This window comes from Microcebus murinus, chromosome 7 (genome assembly GCF_040939455.1).
Source record: "Microcebus murinus isolate Inina chromosome 7, M.murinus_Inina_mat1.0, whole genome shotgun sequence".
NCBI classification, from domain to species: Eukaryota; Metazoa; Chordata; class Mammalia; order Primates; family Cheirogaleidae; genus Microcebus; species Microcebus murinus.
This window is the reverse complement of record NC_134110.1, coordinates 97,037,545-97,055,532: the sequence shown is the minus strand read 5'-3', so window position 1 is coordinate 97,055,532 and position 17,988 is coordinate 97,037,545. Positions and strand designations below refer to the sequence as shown.

The following is a 17,988-nucleotide window of genomic DNA, read 5'->3' as shown; positions in this document are numbered from 1 at the left end:
GAGGTGGCAGCTGTTACAATTCCTTTTTATCTGAAAGCTGGTAAGGCAATTAGTGACTCTATGGCAGACAGCACATTCAGTGTCAGCCGGGATTTAGTACTTTGGGTTATAAATATGAGTGATCATACAAATCATTAATTGATTTTGCTTTTACTTAAATATAGAATGGAAAGTTGCTTTAGAAATGCATAGGACTGATGGCGAGTTTGATGGCTGGTACTAACTGATCAACACTAAGGCGCTCACATGGTAGTAATACTCACTGGGTGCCGGTCGGGGGTAGTGGGTAGAAAGGGTCCAGGGTAAAGAGGTTAGGGAGGCAAATGCACAGCTAATGGAACGGGGCACACTGTATGGGGGGAAGACACATTAGTAGCCCTGGCTTGAGCAAGGCAAATGCATTTCATGTAACCAAAAAATGTTTGTACTCCCATAATATCTGGAATTTAAAAAAACAGAAATGTATAGGATGTATGGAGAACACAGTTTCTTAGCTAAAAACAGTTGACAGTTGCAGAATGCTGTTACCACAACACAAAGGTCCCCAAATTAAATGAGTCCCTGCCCTCACTGTGTCCCTCACTCCCCACCACAAACAGGCAGGCGGATTCTTACCACAGAAATGGAGTTGGAGAGCAGTGTTCCGTCCTGGGCCAGCATATTGGAGACGGTGATTTCGGGGAGGTCCATGTTTTGTGGATGAAATGGTAGCAGGCCATTATGGTTCATCGGGTGGCACAGAGAATGGTAACCGGATTCGACTTCATTCAGGTGCACCAGCGAGTGGTCGGGGAGGGAAGGAGGAGTGATTGGTGGAATGTTAAAGTCTTCACTTTCCAGGCTTGGACCAGGGTAGGACTGTGCAAAGACAAGAGGGACATTGTGGCAAATTACCATCCTCTTGTTCTTCATCATCCTATCAAACACACACGACCCTTCAGATACTACCACAAGCAGCATTATGAGTTTGGCAAAGACGTTCCAAACCCTCAGATTGCCTCAAAGGCAGATCCATTTCTGTTACAAAGACTCTTCCATTAGGCAGTTTTATTTTTCCAAAAAGCTGAACTCAAACAGATTTCAAAGGTCCCATTAAAATTTTCCAGAGTTTTAATCTAGCTGAATACCTTTTTCATGGGAATTATAGGAAAGGAAGGCAATTTATAAAATTAATGTTTGATCAAACATGTTTCACAGGGCTCCCTACTGCTCAGATCATGGATGTAATAAAAATGAATTCCAGAAGTTCTGGGGCAATTGCTTTTGAGTTTTGAAAAGCTACCCACTCACAACTGACAAAAGAAAAGTTCTTAGTGAAGAAGTAACTTAAGCATGCTGCTTAAGTGTGGTTGTACTGAAAGTCTGATCTATTAATAATGCCATTAAAAGCTATTTTTATCACAAGGATTTTATCATCAAAATAAAAGTGAAGATTACTTTCATGTTTTCTATTAACATTTATTTGATTTTCCCTAAAAGCTGGTAAATAATATCACAATCCTTTAAATGAAGTTCATTGCATTTTGAAAGGCAAAATAATACTAATTTTATTATAATACTAATTCTGGAATAAAAATCAATCAGTAAAATAAATAGCATTAACATATGTGGGGCATTTTCTTTTACAAACTAGCTTCAGATAAAATACGAAGGAAGGAAGGAAAGAAGGAAGGCAAGATTATATGAGGACACGCCTGTTTAAAATGGAATGTGGTTTAAGTGTTGAAAAATATAAGGAAGAACTGAAAAATGGAACATTGTTACCAATTAATATCAAATACACAGTGATATCCGGCAGCCCTTTATAGAACAGGTGTCATAATATGAAAAGAAACATTTTGGTCCAGATAATTCTTGCAAGCTTATCTTTCAAATTAAGAGAGCCTTCATCATGTTTGGGTGCATGGCTAACAAGGATTCCCTTGTCTAACAGCCCAGCGCCTGCTCAAGTGTGCAAGATTTGAAACCAGCAGGCAGAGGGAAGGCGCCAAAGAATCAGTGTAAGGTATTCATTGGGTGTTCAGCCAATAAGCTTCATGCTCCTGCGTCCAAGTGTCTGGGGTTATTTTTTCCAGATGGCGTCTATTTGTCTAACAGAAAGAAAATCTTCAACTTCCACTTGCTAAATGTTGTACAAGTTTTGATATATTTGTTTAGGTGCTGTCAGAAGACAAGTTTAAATGAAGAACTACTTGGAACATCTGGAATTTAGACTTGGTCACAGAGAGGCATGTGTAGGTTAGAGACATAGGGTATATGAAGGGAAGATTTGAGTCATCCCTGTAGATAACTTTTCTAAATATCTAAAGTTCTGATAAAAAAAAAATCACCACCTCTAAAAGTTCAATCACCCGTTACCAAATTCTCCTGCTAACAGTATATATCTCTTGTCTGAAAAATACATTAGTGTTTGGTGTCAACATTACGAGTTCGATTAAATTCTCACATGTGGGATATATTTTAGACCTTATAGATCTAAGCCATCAGTTCTTTGTACAAGTATTCACATAAGAAACAGCATAAAAGATGCCTAACAGGACAGTGAGAGAGGGGAAGTGTGCTTATTAATGCCTATTTCATTCATATAACGCACTGTATCAAGTCCTTTGACTGTGCTGTCTTTGATTAATCCTTACAATAATCCTTTGGTAGCTATCATTACTCCCAAGTTTCTTAAAGAGAAATATGAGGTTCAGAAATCAAATAACTTCACCAATTTCACTTGGCTGGTAAAAGATCAAGTCAATACATCTGAGGAATGGATATATGAAAGAAGAAGGCATTTTTATTCCATGATATTTACCTAAATAGTTTAATTGCTATGATTTCATTAGGCTGAATGATACAAAATTGCTAATACCCAATTGTTTTTGATAAACAAAATTTCATAATTTTAGAATTAGTATCAGGTCTTTCTTTTCCTAAATTCCACCCATTGCCCACTCACTGAAGTTAAATATTTCTTCTATATAAGCACAAGATTTCATAATTTGTCCCTTTGTCCACACCACAAATGCTAAGTTGTTGATACTTATCTTTTAAGAAGTTAATTGGTGTCTGTTTGAAACTTTTTTGAATAAGGCACAATTAATGCCAGTTATAAAGGAGAAAGATATTTTTAATTTTAGAAATGCCATTATACCTCTGAAAAGACTAAGGAATAGTCCACCTTTGGTACACTATGACTTGACATCTTAGAGTTTCTTCAGTAGTTAAATCTTAATTTGTGGTGTTTTAAAGGAATGTTTAATTGGTATTGCTTTACATTCGGTGATAACAATTGTACTCCAATTTAGCTAAGCTACATGGTTTATTTTCATGTAATTACACATTAACATTATTTAAGTCATGCAATTATACACCCAAACCACAGATTCCACAACTTCACTGGTAATGGGTAGTTATGTGGATCAAGAATTTTAATAACATAAGGTTACTTAGTAGTTTCTGTTCTTTACACTAGAAGTTAAAATACGGTTATTTGCCATAAGCCTATTACAGTGTAACTGATGCCATATAAAAGTATAGTGGTAATTGTACAAATGTCAAAATGTCCCAGAACTTACAAAAAGTTCAATGTCAGACTAATTACTAATTATTTTTTATGTGGAAATGAATTAGCTAATTCTTCAACATTGATTTCTGTGACATGACAGCTTTACTTTGATTTTTAAGACCTTAATGGGAATATGTGTAAGTTTTACAGTACAGACAATTTGCAGTTTGGGGGGCTATAATACAAGAGGATATGATTCAGTATTTTCCTTTATTCCCCATGAAGCTGCCTAGTTGGAATTAGTGCACAATGTTTGTTGAAAGAATAAACAAATGGATCGTTGAATGAATGCATGCGTGCATGAATAAATGGATAAATGAATGGTAAAGGCATGGAGTTTGTGAATATACCACTGTTATTCAGAGGTTTGAGTAAATATCTTGTATTCCCAAGACTTTGCACTGGCCAGTTGACAGCACAGTAGGTAACATTAATCTCACAGTGTGTTAGGAAGCCAAAAATATCCTGTTAGAGAAGTAAACGCTTGAGCAGCTTGAGGAAGGAAGGGAAGGGTAGCTTCTGTCTCTCTCTGGCCTCCTGAGGTGGCAGGCACTCCCATTCTCACTGTGACACAGAGATCCCAGAGGATTCATAGAGGAGTTTGTAGGCTCCAGTTCCCAAAAGCTGATGTAGCCTAACACTGCTGTAGGCAGGATAATTGGAGCCCCCAGTGACCGCTGGGGCACACCAAGGAAGGTCACAGCAGCAATCTGGATACCCATGCCTGACCAGCAGGGGGCCTGATTAGATGGGAGGGCATGAGAGGCTACTTTGATCACAGAGATAGCAACACTGGCGAGCCAGGGGCTGAACAGTCAGAGCAACTTACGTGAAGACCAAGCCTGGGCGCTACAGGGGACCTCTGCACTTGTCCCCTTACTCAGGCTCATTTGCTGACTTGGGCTTACTTCCCTCCCTTGAGATTCCATGAGGCCTGGGGTTTGAAGAATCATCCATTCTCCAACCCTCTTGAGAACAAAGATTATTCGATCCTTTCCAAGAGGACCCCCCAGGTCCCCATGAGACAACAGGGCCACATTATTTTGGCCTGAGTTAGAGGCCACCAAGCAGTGAAGGCCATGTCCTCAGAAGCTATAGGAGGCCGGGTTCCAGGACAGAATGCTAGAGGAGGCTGTGTGGGCTTTCAGAGGTGGCGTCACCTTCCTCATCACCCTTCACAGTGCATGTCACCCATCCCAGTTCAGAGATGAGAATCGTCACAGCAGCGTGAGTCATGCAGGCTCCGCTTCCCCCAAAATGCAGCAAATCAATGCTGACTATCTACACAAAGGGAGAGAAAGCAGTTAGGGACAGTGAGGTGACATTCAGGCCAATACTTTTAATTTTATCTTGGACCTTTGCCACATTAACCAAAGGTACACTGGAAACAAATAAGCCTACAAAGTGATTTGGTCTAAACCAAACCAGAACTGGCCTACATGGTCCAAATGATTCATAGAACTCAAAATGGTATCACTGTGACTTAACCAGCTTCTCCCTGATCTTCAGCTGCTCCCTGGTTACAGACACAGGACAGTGCCACCATGCTAGTGCCAGGCCACATGCCGGGCTCCTCCATTCTCCAGTGGGGAACACCAGCCATCACCCTGTGTTTAGGGAGCTGGCTCCAAGTGGCACTGAATGAGAATGGAGTGTGCTCTGAGCACGCTTGGCTAATTCTGGAAAATGGGTGAACTTTTCAAGGCCACAAGGAGATTGTTGGGAGCATTAAAGTAGTAATTTCAAAATATTATATTCCCAACCTCAATAGAGTATTTTTATAGTTCTAAATAATACAGTCAATGACAACTTCAGGTCATTTTCTTAAATCCTTAAAAGGTGGTAGCTGCACATTTAGCTTATCCAGTGCTACATCTTCCTCTGACGAGAAGGAGATAGATTCTAGACTGGCAGAGAAAAAGCATAATGAGTCCTCCAAGGACTGGTAAGAAGGACCAAAGAACATGTCAAAAAGAATTGAGGCTTTCGAATCCAACAGAGGTTACCTCTGGGTTCTCCCAAGCATTTATTCCTTTGGGTTCTGAGGCAAGTTTCTTATTCCTTGTGAGCCTCAGTTTCCAAATCTGTCCAGTAGTGGTGTTATGAGCATTAAAAACAAAAACATAGGTAAGAACCTAAAAATGTATGTTTGCCAGATAGAAAGGTCTTGATAAACTGAAGTTCTACCCAGCTACAGTTATTGGTAAGTGGATTTAGACATATAATGGACTGGGTCATGCCCAAGAAAACAAACAACTGTAAACAGGATGGTAGAGGATTTAGACATGTCCCCCCAAACCTCATCATGAAAGAGTTTCAGTGTATTTGCCACTGATTAGACCTCAAGGTGGAGAAAAGTAGAGCCCCATTCATACTTAATGTGTTTATTTAATGGCTCCTCATAAATAGCTAAGATAAGACTTCACCTTTATTTTAATGGGATTAAATTACATTTTTTTTAAGTTAAGGAATAAAAAGATGACGAGGAACAGCCATCTAAATCTAAAAAAAAAGACAAAAAAATACACAAAAACCAACAAAACACAGCCGGGCGCTCTGGTAAGTGCCTGTAGTCCCAGCTACTCAGGAGGCTGAGGCAGAAGGATCGCTCACAGCCCAGGACCTGGAGCTTGTGGTGACCCACCCTCACTGCACTCTGCCCAGGACACCGAGTGACACTCTGTCTCCATAAAAAAAGAACACAAAAAACAGGGAAACTGAAGGTGCTTCTCAGGGGAAGGTGATCAGGATGACTTAATGCACAGAGGGCAGATGTCACCCTGCTGGCGCTGGCAGGCCTGCAGCCCTGGCCAGTCAGGTTCTGACAGTCCACTCCTACCCACCAGGTAAAAGGCCAGTGAATGTCACTGTCTGGGTGTGCACAGCCTACTGGCTGTGTCCCTGGAAAGATTGTCTTCCCTGGGTGATTCTTGGATAGGAGGTTAAACTGCTCATCAGAGGGATCACTTTTGAGACTAGAATCCAGAGACTGGGTTTAGGACAGTAACCTGATCCCTCGGTCCTGCTTCATCTTGATCCCCTTAGATGCCTTTCCAGACATTTGACTAAAGCCAAAGTCCTTCCCTGATGTTGAACGTTCCCAGCCTCTCATTTTAGTGGGAAAGGAAAGGAAACTTCTCACCTGATTTCTGGAAGATCTCATTCCCCCTGTCTGCTTAATTACATACATTCCTTTTTCATAATATTGCTTTACATATTCCATCATCCAGGTATCCTGTTTACATTATTTTCTCCTTTTGCAGTCTCCATTTCCTTTTGCTACAGCTTGTTCTTATATTCTTATTCTACATTATTATATCTGGAAGTGGAATGTTAATTATGCTGACTTTTCTTTTGACAACAGAGAATTCATGTTTTCATACTGTCTAGATAGGGTGTTAATATATGCTAACCAGGAACAAATAATGGGAAATCCCTTCTGGACTTTGCCTTTTCTTCTCTTTTTAAAATCTAGTTTCTCTACCAGAGCCATTGTATTTGTGGGACTCTGTCCACATATTGCAATCATTACACAGAGCACTCAATCTTTGGTGACAACAAGTCCCATAACTCAAAAGAATTCAAAAGATATCTTGTATGTATCTTTAAATTATGTGATGGATTCATGCAATCATGCATATGCTAAAAATATGGCTATGGTTATAACTTTGTAAAATATGTTTCTCATATAGAACTTAATTTGAAAGATAAATAAATAGCACTTCCATCAAACATACACAGAATGCCTTAATTTTTAATCTGTCACATAATTCCTAAAAGTTAAGGACAGAAAAATACCAATGTTTAAACATGTTTTGTCTTCTGTTATTGAACAATTTTGTTATGTGATTCAAATAACAGAAAGTAAGGCAAAGTAAACTGAGAAGTTTATTAGAAAAATAATAAACTTCCTCTGTAAATTTTCATGAGTTAAGATATGGCATGTAATGGTAATTTTTCCTGAAAGAGTATAAATAGCATCAACATAATCTCTGATTTCTTTTGAGAAGACCTTCAGAAGTAGGTATTTTTCAGATTCCTTTGTCTCTGCATGAACAAGGGTTGATGGCTTGAGACTATAATGTATTACTGTGGAAAGCTTTGGTCTGTTACATAAATCATCTTAACACTCAGCAAGAATTGTCCAACAGTGCCATTGATGTGCTCAAGCCAATGATCCTGCAAACAATTTTTTTGTCTTTCTTCACATGTTAGACAATAGCAATAAATCATCTTCATTTAAAAACACACAATGTACTAATTTTTCAAGCAACAGTTACCAAAATGAATTTTTTGGTAGAAAGTATAACATTTATTTCATTTGTGCTCATTAATTTCTGTAACCCGTGTGAAGTAAAAGGCAATGAGTGCCTCATTTGCTATAGCTGCATCTGCTCTATACCTACTATGTGTAAGACACCTGCAAAGTGGGATTTGAGGCACAAAGAACCAGAAGACACAGTTTGTTAGGAAGGGAGTGACTGAGAAGAGGGAAATAGGAACTCAGGCTCCCAATAAAGAGCAGGATGTTTAAAGTGCCAAACTAAAGGATATCAGAGTGTAAACAAAAGAGGAATTACTTGAAGCTGAGATGATCAGGGGACTGCTATAAGCAGATTTACACTGATTTCAGGGCTTGAAGATCAGATACTTTTGCTGAGATGAGATAAGGATCAGGGGAGGACCACAAAACCAACAAATACTGAGTAAGTCCAGGCAGATGCATGGGCAGCAGCAAGGAGGTTCAACATCAAGGCCAGGTCTTCAACCTCTAAGATAATTTCAAGGGCAAGATTGGACCCATCAGTCAAAACAAACCTTGGGGTACTGTGCTCAATGAAGGCTTCTACTGGGACTGGGGTGCGGTAAAATTTCAGTTATGTAAAACCCAGTGTGCAAAGCCCGAATGAGACCAGAAAACGGGGTCAACTTGAACCTACCCCAGAGCGTGTCTATGTCAGATAGACACTGGCTCTTCCTGGGGCCGGGGCTAGGAGCACTTTAAGCCTTGATGTCAGGGCTTATAGGCTGAAGCTCTGAGTGTTCAGGGAGTTGTTTCTTCTCAGTATTGCTTGGGGGTCTACATAAGTCTCCAAGCAGTATTTTTAGGGGACATTTTAAAATCAGGTGTTGTGTGCAGTTGTCACAAGTAAGGGCCTCCTCTTTGGCTAAAAAACCCCAAGCCTCCAGAAAACAAATAATGTACTTCCCCCACAATCCACACATGAACAATTTGAGAGCACAGAGGGAAGTAGAGAAGCTACTTCTGAAAGTTAGTTGGGACACAAGCACGTTTTTCAGGGATAGGTCAGTATTCCATATTCAATGCTTAAAGGGAATAACTGAAGTATTTAGTTTCGTTATTTAGTGTATAATTTTATATAAAATGCAATCTATACTTCTTTTAGTCCTCTAGATGTTTTTTCAAGTCTCACATTGAGTTCAAACATTCTGAGATCCAGTTCTACAGTTTTTGGTTTTATTTCATAAATAACCCATTTAACCAGTTTTTAAAAAACAGAAAATATATATTTAAAAAATCACCTTTAATCCAACCACTAGGACAAAATGAAACTTTATTAAAATGTGTATCTTTCAAGATTCTTTTTACTGCATATTTACTAGTTTGGCTTGCGCTTTTGTTTTCGTTTTTAATAACAAAAGTCAGATCATAGAGCTCTGATTTTGAAGCTAAATGCAAATCTTAGCCCTTCTCTTAGTAGATGCAGTTATTTATTTTCTTTCTTTTTTTTTTTAGTTATTTATTTTCCTTAAGACTCAGTTTCTGAAGCTATAACATACGGCTATAGTATTCAGCTCATTAAGTATATATCAGTATTAAATAAAATAAATGAGATGAAGAAGCAATCAATAAATGTTAGCTACATTGTTATTATCATACCATTGTATAATTTAATCTGATCACTTAAAACGGATTCTGAATAATTTTCCATGCCAATAAATATTATCTATATTACTGTTTAGATGGCTGCATATTATCTTCATGTTCTATAATTTATTCTACCAGTTCTCTATTTTTGAACATTTAGGATGATTCCAATTTTCTTATTACCAATCACACTAAGATAAATAATCTTATTCATTTGTTGCCTGAGGATAATGTTCTAGAGCTTTATATTTATACTTAAATGGAATCACAGCATGCTTGCTCAAGAAGAAACCTAAGGAATCATCCCCCCACTTTGCAGATGAAGAAAATGAGGCCCAGAGAGGTTAAATTATTTCCTTGTTATTTATAGAATGAGTTGGGTAGAGGGGAAACCCACAGTATCATTACATAGATTTTTTTATTTACATTTAATAATTGAATACAGTGAATTGAATTTTAATATACTATTTTTAAACATGTGCAGTCTTTTAGCTTCAATAAATTTTCATTTTGTAAAAAACCCTGTGTTAAATTGATTTTTGCTGATGGTCAGGGTCAGGCTGTATTTGCTCAATCAGATGCAAGCAGCCAGCATGGGGCTGTGTACTCAGTGTTGGCCTATTTTTATAGGTATATATTTTGTATATCAATTTTAAAATACATGCTGTATGTGTTCATGGCGATTGTTTTCGTTTTTGTCTCTTGAGTGGAAATCAATAAACAGTGGGTGTATAAACTCACATTCTTCATGAAGAAGCCACATTAGCAAAGGACGGGAGCTAACAGATGGCCTGTGTTCTTGGTCTGGCTCGTCAATCAAGGGGTCCAGGAAAGGGGGAAAGAAGCTCCTGTTTCTACTCATCACACACTGACAGGCAATTCCTACTCTTTGGATCTTTATACCAGGGAAGTACCTTTAACTATTGGAGGTCATCTCACTTCCTAAATGTTTGCTACAAAGAAGGCTTACACTGAAGATGGGGATGGGGAAGAAAAACAGTACAACAGGTGGAGAGAATTTTCCCAGATTAATGAAGATAAGACCCCTCCACATTCAGTTTCCCAGAAGGTGGGATCCTTGGGGAGGAGAAGAGGGGAGGGTGAGATGTCATCTATGGAAAGCCCTCCTATGCTTTGTTAGCATCCAGGGTGGACTAGAAGAAGCGTGGAGTACGGAGTGCAGAGGGAACAGTGGGCAGTGGCGGTACTGGCATGGAGGAATCGCCGGTCTGGATCAAAAAATCCAGGGTCAGCAAAGAACTATTATATTTGTACAGCTTTTATATGTGAATAAATATGAAATCACTGCTATTGTAACTAAAAAATGGTCAAATATCCATGGTCTCATTTGGCCCAACTTAATATTTCTCAGAGTATTCCCTCCCACGTAACACACTGGAGTTATCTCAGTACTAAAAGGGAGTGAAGCCAGTATGTCAACATTTTGACCTTACAGTTCTAAAATAAAATTAAGTCTAGCTGTCCAAGCCTGGACAGAGCTGCTGGCCCTGCCATACCCTGCAATCCTATTGTTCCCCAGCTCCATTTCCTCCAAGGCCACTCTGCTTTCTGATTTTAGAAAATAACAGCTCACAGTAGGCTTAGCTCTTCTTGAAGGAGAGCCTTCTCCTGAAATGAATGCCAGGAGGCCCAGGAAACCTTCATTACTGGGCTCAAATCACAACCATCAGAGCCCTGTGAGTTTCAGACTGTTTGAACAATTTGATGCTGGGTCTCAGAAGTCACTTGTTTGGCTTTGCTACCCAATAGGATCAATTACCATAACTTATGAACAGCAAGAAATGTGTGGAGAATATTTTCCAAGATAGCCACCAATTAATTTCAAATCATTAAGGATTATAGTTAAAATTTTTTATGTCCAAATTGTGAAACAATATAGATCAGAAAGGACACAGGAGAAAGAAAAAATATGGATATAGATAAAGATTAAACCGAACCCTCTGTGTTTCTGAGAAGTCTAGCTAGGTCTGTTCCCAAACCAAGGAACTGAAACTGCAAAGGGAAACTTGACCCTCTTTAGGAGGTGTCTGGAGTGGCAGGTGAGGAAATGCAGAAGGGGTGGGTGGAAAACACCTCTGCTTTTCTGAGCCTCAGTGTTCTTATACTAAAAATGGGCAAAATTGCTTCTACTTGACATATTGACATTTTAAAAATTTAGTGATTGTTTAGAACAGTCAGGCACCTTGGAAATGGAGTTGACATAAACAGGTGACAGCATTCAACATGCTATTATTCTTAATTTGAAATACTATACTTATTGGGGGGGGGCTTCTTTAGTGACAGGTTTATTATAAGTGGCAGAAAAAATACAGCATGTTATAATTGCAATATTTAACAGAAAGGATCGTTTAGGATTTCATAATTGTCCACGTCCTAAAGAAAAAAGTCTTCAAAATATGACTGTGAAGAAGCCAAAGGGCTGATTTCAAAATGTATCGAACGCCAGGGCCTAACTGCTCAGGCTGTGTAGTGGAGACACAGCCCTCCTCCCAACGCCCAAATGTGTTGGCGCCACTCAGCTTTTGCCCACGGAGTAAACCATGTGCCACATGGAGCTCAGCGTTTTCAGCGTTTTCTGTTTTTTTCCACTAATGCTATTTCAGTCAGATATTTTCATAATTTTTATCACTGAAATACATTTCCCTAGTGCTTGAAAAAACATACTATTAGACAATTAGAATAAAATTCTCATGCATACCCAGCAACAAACATTCCTTTTCTGAAGTAAAAAATGAATCTTATATTCACAAATCACACAGCTTGGAAATGTATATGATACACAACATTTAACCTGTCAGCAGCCTCATTAGTGTCAATGAGTAGAAACTGGCAATCAGTAGATGGTGTGCTCTACATGTGTTTTATGTTTTAAAATGTTCCTAAAATAGCTCTGCTGCTGAGGTTGATATAAAACACTTTTACTGGACAAATGAATTTCAGTTTAAATTTTATGGTCTATTTATATTTTTTTAGGAATTCATATTTTCACATAGATAATCATTTGCAGCTAACAGAGTCAATACTCGACTAAAATAATAACAATAATAAATAATAATAAAGGCTGGGTAGGTATAAAGAATTACCTAAAGTTCAACCACACCAATGTGGTTGGTCAAAAAAATTATTCAGAAAGACTGATGTGTGGTTAGCTATCACAAGCCCTAAGATATATATTTGTAGGGTGCCTGCATTCAGCATCTATATAGCTATTAAGACATTTTTATAAACTACAAGATATATGTGAGCTATTTCAAGATATAATGCTGAAAAACAGAGTTCCATGTAAGAAGCCAATTTAGGAAGAAAACAACATAAACAATAGTAACTTGTGTGCTCAAGTGAAGCATCTTTTTAATTTTGAGTAATGAAGATGTCAAGCCAAATGCTAGAGTAGTTTAACTTAATTAGGTGGCCTATTTTTCCAGGCATCCTTTCATTTCCCATTGAAAACTCAGCTTGTATGCAAGGCAACAAGAGCAATTTTGTCTGTAATGAATACCTCCGGGACTGCACAGAGTAATCATTTGAATGTTACACTGAAGACTGGTTTGAGGAACTAGTCTGGGCTTGTTAAGATGTCAGACTTTGTTGGACTAACTAGATTACTCCAAGTGTGGCAGCTTTATCATTTTATTGGGTCAATGGTCAAAAAGTCAAGTTGATTTTACTTCTGAAATTTCTGCCAAAAGGAACCAATCTAAAGTAATTGGTTTAATTTATAGCTCAAATTTATGTCACAATCATGGAAATTTTATGGCCCATAGTAAAGAGTTTTTTTCCCCCAAAATAGTCTTTAAAAATATTATACTTTCTAGGCCCTTTTTGTCATACCTCATTTACACTCTAACCCGAAGAGTTTTCTTATTAGGGAAACATGTAATTAAAAAAATACGGAGTCATCAATATGTTTGCAAATCTTAAAACATCAATCTAACAATAGATTGGAGAGAATATAGTACAAAAAGGAACTTGGAGAATCCTACTGGTTCCACTGTCATTATATTGCTGATGATAAAGAAACATCATGATATTATTGTAAAAATAATTGCCTATTATTATCTAGTTTATTTTTATATTAACTCCTTGAGTCTTGTACTTGAAATGATTCTGATATATAATGGCATTGGCATGTAGATGGGGGTGCTACTGCAATGGACCAGTCAGGGCTGGATTTGCAAAATGTCTACAATACAGGGCTGAGAATCATTGCGATAGAAGACTCAAAGAATGAATGTGATTTTTAAAAAATCTGTAAACAAATTATATTAATTAATTTACTCATCTTTCAACAATTAATGCTGCATACCTCTGTTATGTCAGACATTATTTTAGGAGATCTGGACAGAAACAAGAGCAAGTCCCGCCTTCAAGAGCTCACGATCAGGTGGGCAAGACAAGGGCATCCCTGGTGACTCTTGTGTGCCACATGACACACAGGGGCAAACATGCACCTCGATGGCTGAGACTTACAGACACGGGTGGTGCACAGAGGTGTGCACCATTTAGCAAAAGTGAGGAGAGATGGGAAAGTGGAAGTGAGAGAAGGTGAGATGAGTTCATGAGAAACTGTAATGCCCAGAGCTAAGACAAGAATTGTGTAGTTAGAGAAAGAAGACAGATTCAAAAGTTAGGCAAAAAAGTAGAAGCAACAATATCTGGGATTAACTAAAGGCTGAGTAATGGGAGAGACTCCCTGGGCCCCCAACTTGGGGATTTGGGTAGGTGGTACTGACACAACTACAGGCAGTACAAGGAGAAGAGACACGTGGGGGCTTAGGAAGCAGGTTGAAGGTGATGAGCTGTGGTCTAATGAATTGATATGTTGAATCTGCACTGCGCTCAGAGACAGGTGCCCAGTGGAGTGGGACATTAAACCTGCAACTCGCATGAGAACTGCCCTGGATACACACATGCTCTTCAAATTTTATACTCAAAATGTATTGTATGAAATGTATGTCAAATGCTTAGTTGTAAGATTCCAGGAAAACATAATATTGCTATATTTTACCACTGTTATTATTATTATTTTTTTTTAGACAGAGTCTGACTCTGTTGTCCTGGCATCATCATAGTTCACTGCAAGCTCCAATTCCTGGGCTTTTATTTTTAACCTTAAGATTTGAGGGACCAGGTAAGAGACAGAACTCCAGTGGCGGCTCGGGGAGCTGGGGCAGGGACAGAGAGAAAACTGATCACAACCTAAGAATCATCTAATGTGTGATTTGGGGTCAGGACATTTAATATTTAGGGTTTACTGCGATGCTCAAAATTAACAACAAAAATTAGTTCAGGTTCAAAGGATAATATTCATGGAAAGAAGGAGAAAGGAAGGAATGAAAGCAGGAAGGAGGAGGGAGGGAATGAAGGAAGCAAGGCAGGATGGAGGGAAACCAAACAGAAGGAAAAGGTTCAGCAGAGCAAAGGCCAAGGTCACGGAGGAAGCAATGTAAGAAAAAATCTGGTTCAATCAAGTAACCGGAGCATCTCCATACCCTGACACCAGAAAAATCTTGATTCCCTCTATTAAGAGATTATTTCTTGAATTAAAAAGATCAGTCCTTCTCAATCTTTTCACACAGTACCCCGACTGAGGCCGGCATGAGAGGAGCAGAGCCCCCATGTCCAGGGAACAGGGGAAACGTTGCCAATGTGGGTGGACAGCACAGAATGAACAGGTAGCCGTGGGAAAGGACATTCTTGAAACTGCCATCAAAGAAGAAAGAACGAGGAAAAGCAATGGCACATTCAAAACTAAACTGAACTTAAATAACTTGGTGTCATGGAAAGTTCTGATGAAGAGAAGAATTAGACTCCTCTTCTCCTTTCTTGGATGTATTTAATTCAGACCAGCATGTGCTATCTTGAGTACAGTGACATGCAATGAACTACAGAAGGTACTACTGTTATTCTAGGGGTTTGTGACCCGGCTAGAGTCTAAGAGAAAGAGGAAGAGCTCATAGCACATGTCAAAGCCAGAGCCTGGGTGGGAAGCCCAGTCAGTCCCTTCTGCCATGTTTTTGTGTTCAGTGGCATATTGGTCTACTCTGGCTGGATTTTTAAGTAAATTCTATTGTATATATTTAAGGTATACATTGTGATGTTATGAGATACATATAGATAGTAAAATGGTTATTATAGTGAAGCAAATTAACATATCTGTCATTTCTCAAAGTTACCTTTTTTGGGGGGGGTGGCAAGAGCAGCTAAAACCTACCCGTTTAGCAAAAATCCCAAATACAGTATTATTACCTACAGTCCTCAAAGTTGTATGTTACATCTTTAGATGTGTTCATCTTATGTTTCTGCTACTTTGTATCCTCTTGGGATAGCTACTGTCACCTCCGCCAAACATGACGAGTTCAGAATGAGACAGGAGCAGGTTTCTGATGAGCTGCTGGTCTGGCCTCGCTGTCATTAGCTAGTGGCATTCTCCCACAAACTACAGGACGGATCCTTTAAGCCCATGAGGTATGAAGCAACATAGTCCCTTTAGCCAGGGCTTGGAAGCACACAAAGAAATTTTGGCATTGTATAGTTCAAATTCTACCCAGAGTAAGAAAAATTAAATGATGTTTAAATTAAAGTCCTGAGTGACCAAAACACTAACAGCTAGCTATTATAGGAGAAAACAGTCAATATTCCAAGAATGGTGCCAGAATGAAGTGGAAGTCTTATGGGTTTTTATTACATACTTGTCAGGCTTATTATGGGGCAATGCATTCCATTTAAAAGCTGCCTATCAATTACAAAACTATATGCAAAAAGTTTTAAGGATTTGTATACTCTAGCTTAAGAGGTATAGAATGCAGGCAGTAGATAGCGCCAAAGAGACCTTTGGGACTGTCTAAAAGAATATCATTAATTTTTACGGTGTACTTCCATTTTTGGAGCAGTTCCAGCTTTGCCTTTCTATAAAAATCATTTCAAGTTTAGAATTATGCTATTTGCTCGCAGCAACATCACAAGAGCAGTAGTGCACCATATGTTGCTACTTAGCAACTTAGTCTATAAGTCCCAAAGCATGTACTGATTTGAAAATTGAACAGGAATTATAATTGTTGAGTGATGCTATGAGGCAAGTTGTCGTGGATTACTAAACTATGCAGATGTTTGATGTTATGTAGGAAAAAGAACAAAACTATTTTTTTTTCCTGCAGGATGACTAAAATCTTATTTATGGTCGCTTAAAGGGGTAAATTGATTAAAATTCCCTAAAAGAATACCAGGTAATGAATTCTTGAACACACTACATTACAGTAAACAAAAGGAATGTTAAGTGTAAAATTTAGCTAAGGCCATTCAACTTATGTAATTTGTGAAGTTTATCTTACCCCAGAGTATGTATTATGTTACATTAGTCTAATTTTTAAAATAGCACATTCTAAAAACATTTTCATATATACTACACTATTAAAGGAATAGTTCACTTCTGGCTCACAAACCTGCCATATCTTTGGAAAGCACAAAAAGTATTTGGAGCTTTCTTTACTCCTTTATAAATTATCACTGGTATTTAAAACATTCTTAGTAACTCCTGACTGATATACTAAGAATGATCATGGTAGTTGTTTGATTTCTGTAAAAGCATCATATTATGCATTGAACTTGAATTTAAAAATCTAAGGAGTCAAGCCATTATGATATATGTGCTCTGAACTCCCAATCCTTTATCCAAAACTCTTTAAGAGGAACATAATGATTCTCTGAGAGGGAGCAGCTGCTTTATAAGAGCAATCATTTATGAGTTTGTGTTTCTACTGTTTCAAACAAATTCAATTAGCCCTTACACTTCAAAACCCTAAAGGCACCAAAGAGATCATACCGGGTTGCTTTAATCTAATAGTAATACTAAACTTGTCAGTACAGTTTGGGGATTGATGGTTAGAAGAAAATTAATAGTAACATTTTTCATTTTTTAATCAAACAGTCCTATTCAGAACTACCTATGGATCTTGGAGGCTACTTAGCAGAATGAACTCAGTTAAGTAAGAATTCTAAATGCAAAGCTCAGCCTTGCAAAGGTATTCTTAGAGCGATCAATTCCGTTGAATGGAAGGAAATGTGGTCAGGATCTTCAAACTTCACAATGACCTTTTGGGCTGAACGATACCATGTATTTCCAGAACCTGTGCTGGAGAAGGCAGAGATCATATTGACTTCTAGATGTAAAGTTCACGGAGATGCCGGCCTGTCTCTGTTTTAAGTAAAGCACGGGACGTTTTATTCAGAGTGCACCCCTACCATACACATTAGATTTAATTCATTGACACCACTCTGAAGAAAAATAGAAGCCCATTTCCCCACCCCTCCCGATTATCTATTTAAGCAGATATTTAGGCGTTGAAAACTACTATGTTAGGGTTTACACCACAGTTACTAATCTATGCAACTCCAAACTACCATGGTTTTACTGTTCTGGAAGAAAAGATGTTGGTGTCAACAAAATGCTCCCGTGAACTCTCCCTCACTTTCATTTCTTTATTTTTGCTTACAATATTCTTATATTTTATGTCACACTGGC

General features: G+C 38.3%; 1 protein-coding gene across 1 annotated transcript in view; it reads right to left on the bottom strand.

The window, feature by feature from the left end:
* TOX (thymocyte selection associated high mobility group box) overlaps positions 1-17,988 on the bottom strand; it is a 293,503-nt gene that overhangs the window by 126,679 nt on the left and 148,836 nt on the right. Inside the window, exon 3 of the mRNA XM_020288798.2 lies at positions 616-858. Coding sequence (XP_020144387.1) covers positions 616-858 — 243 coding nt within the window. The remainder of the gene's footprint in view (positions 1-615; positions 859-17,988) is intronic.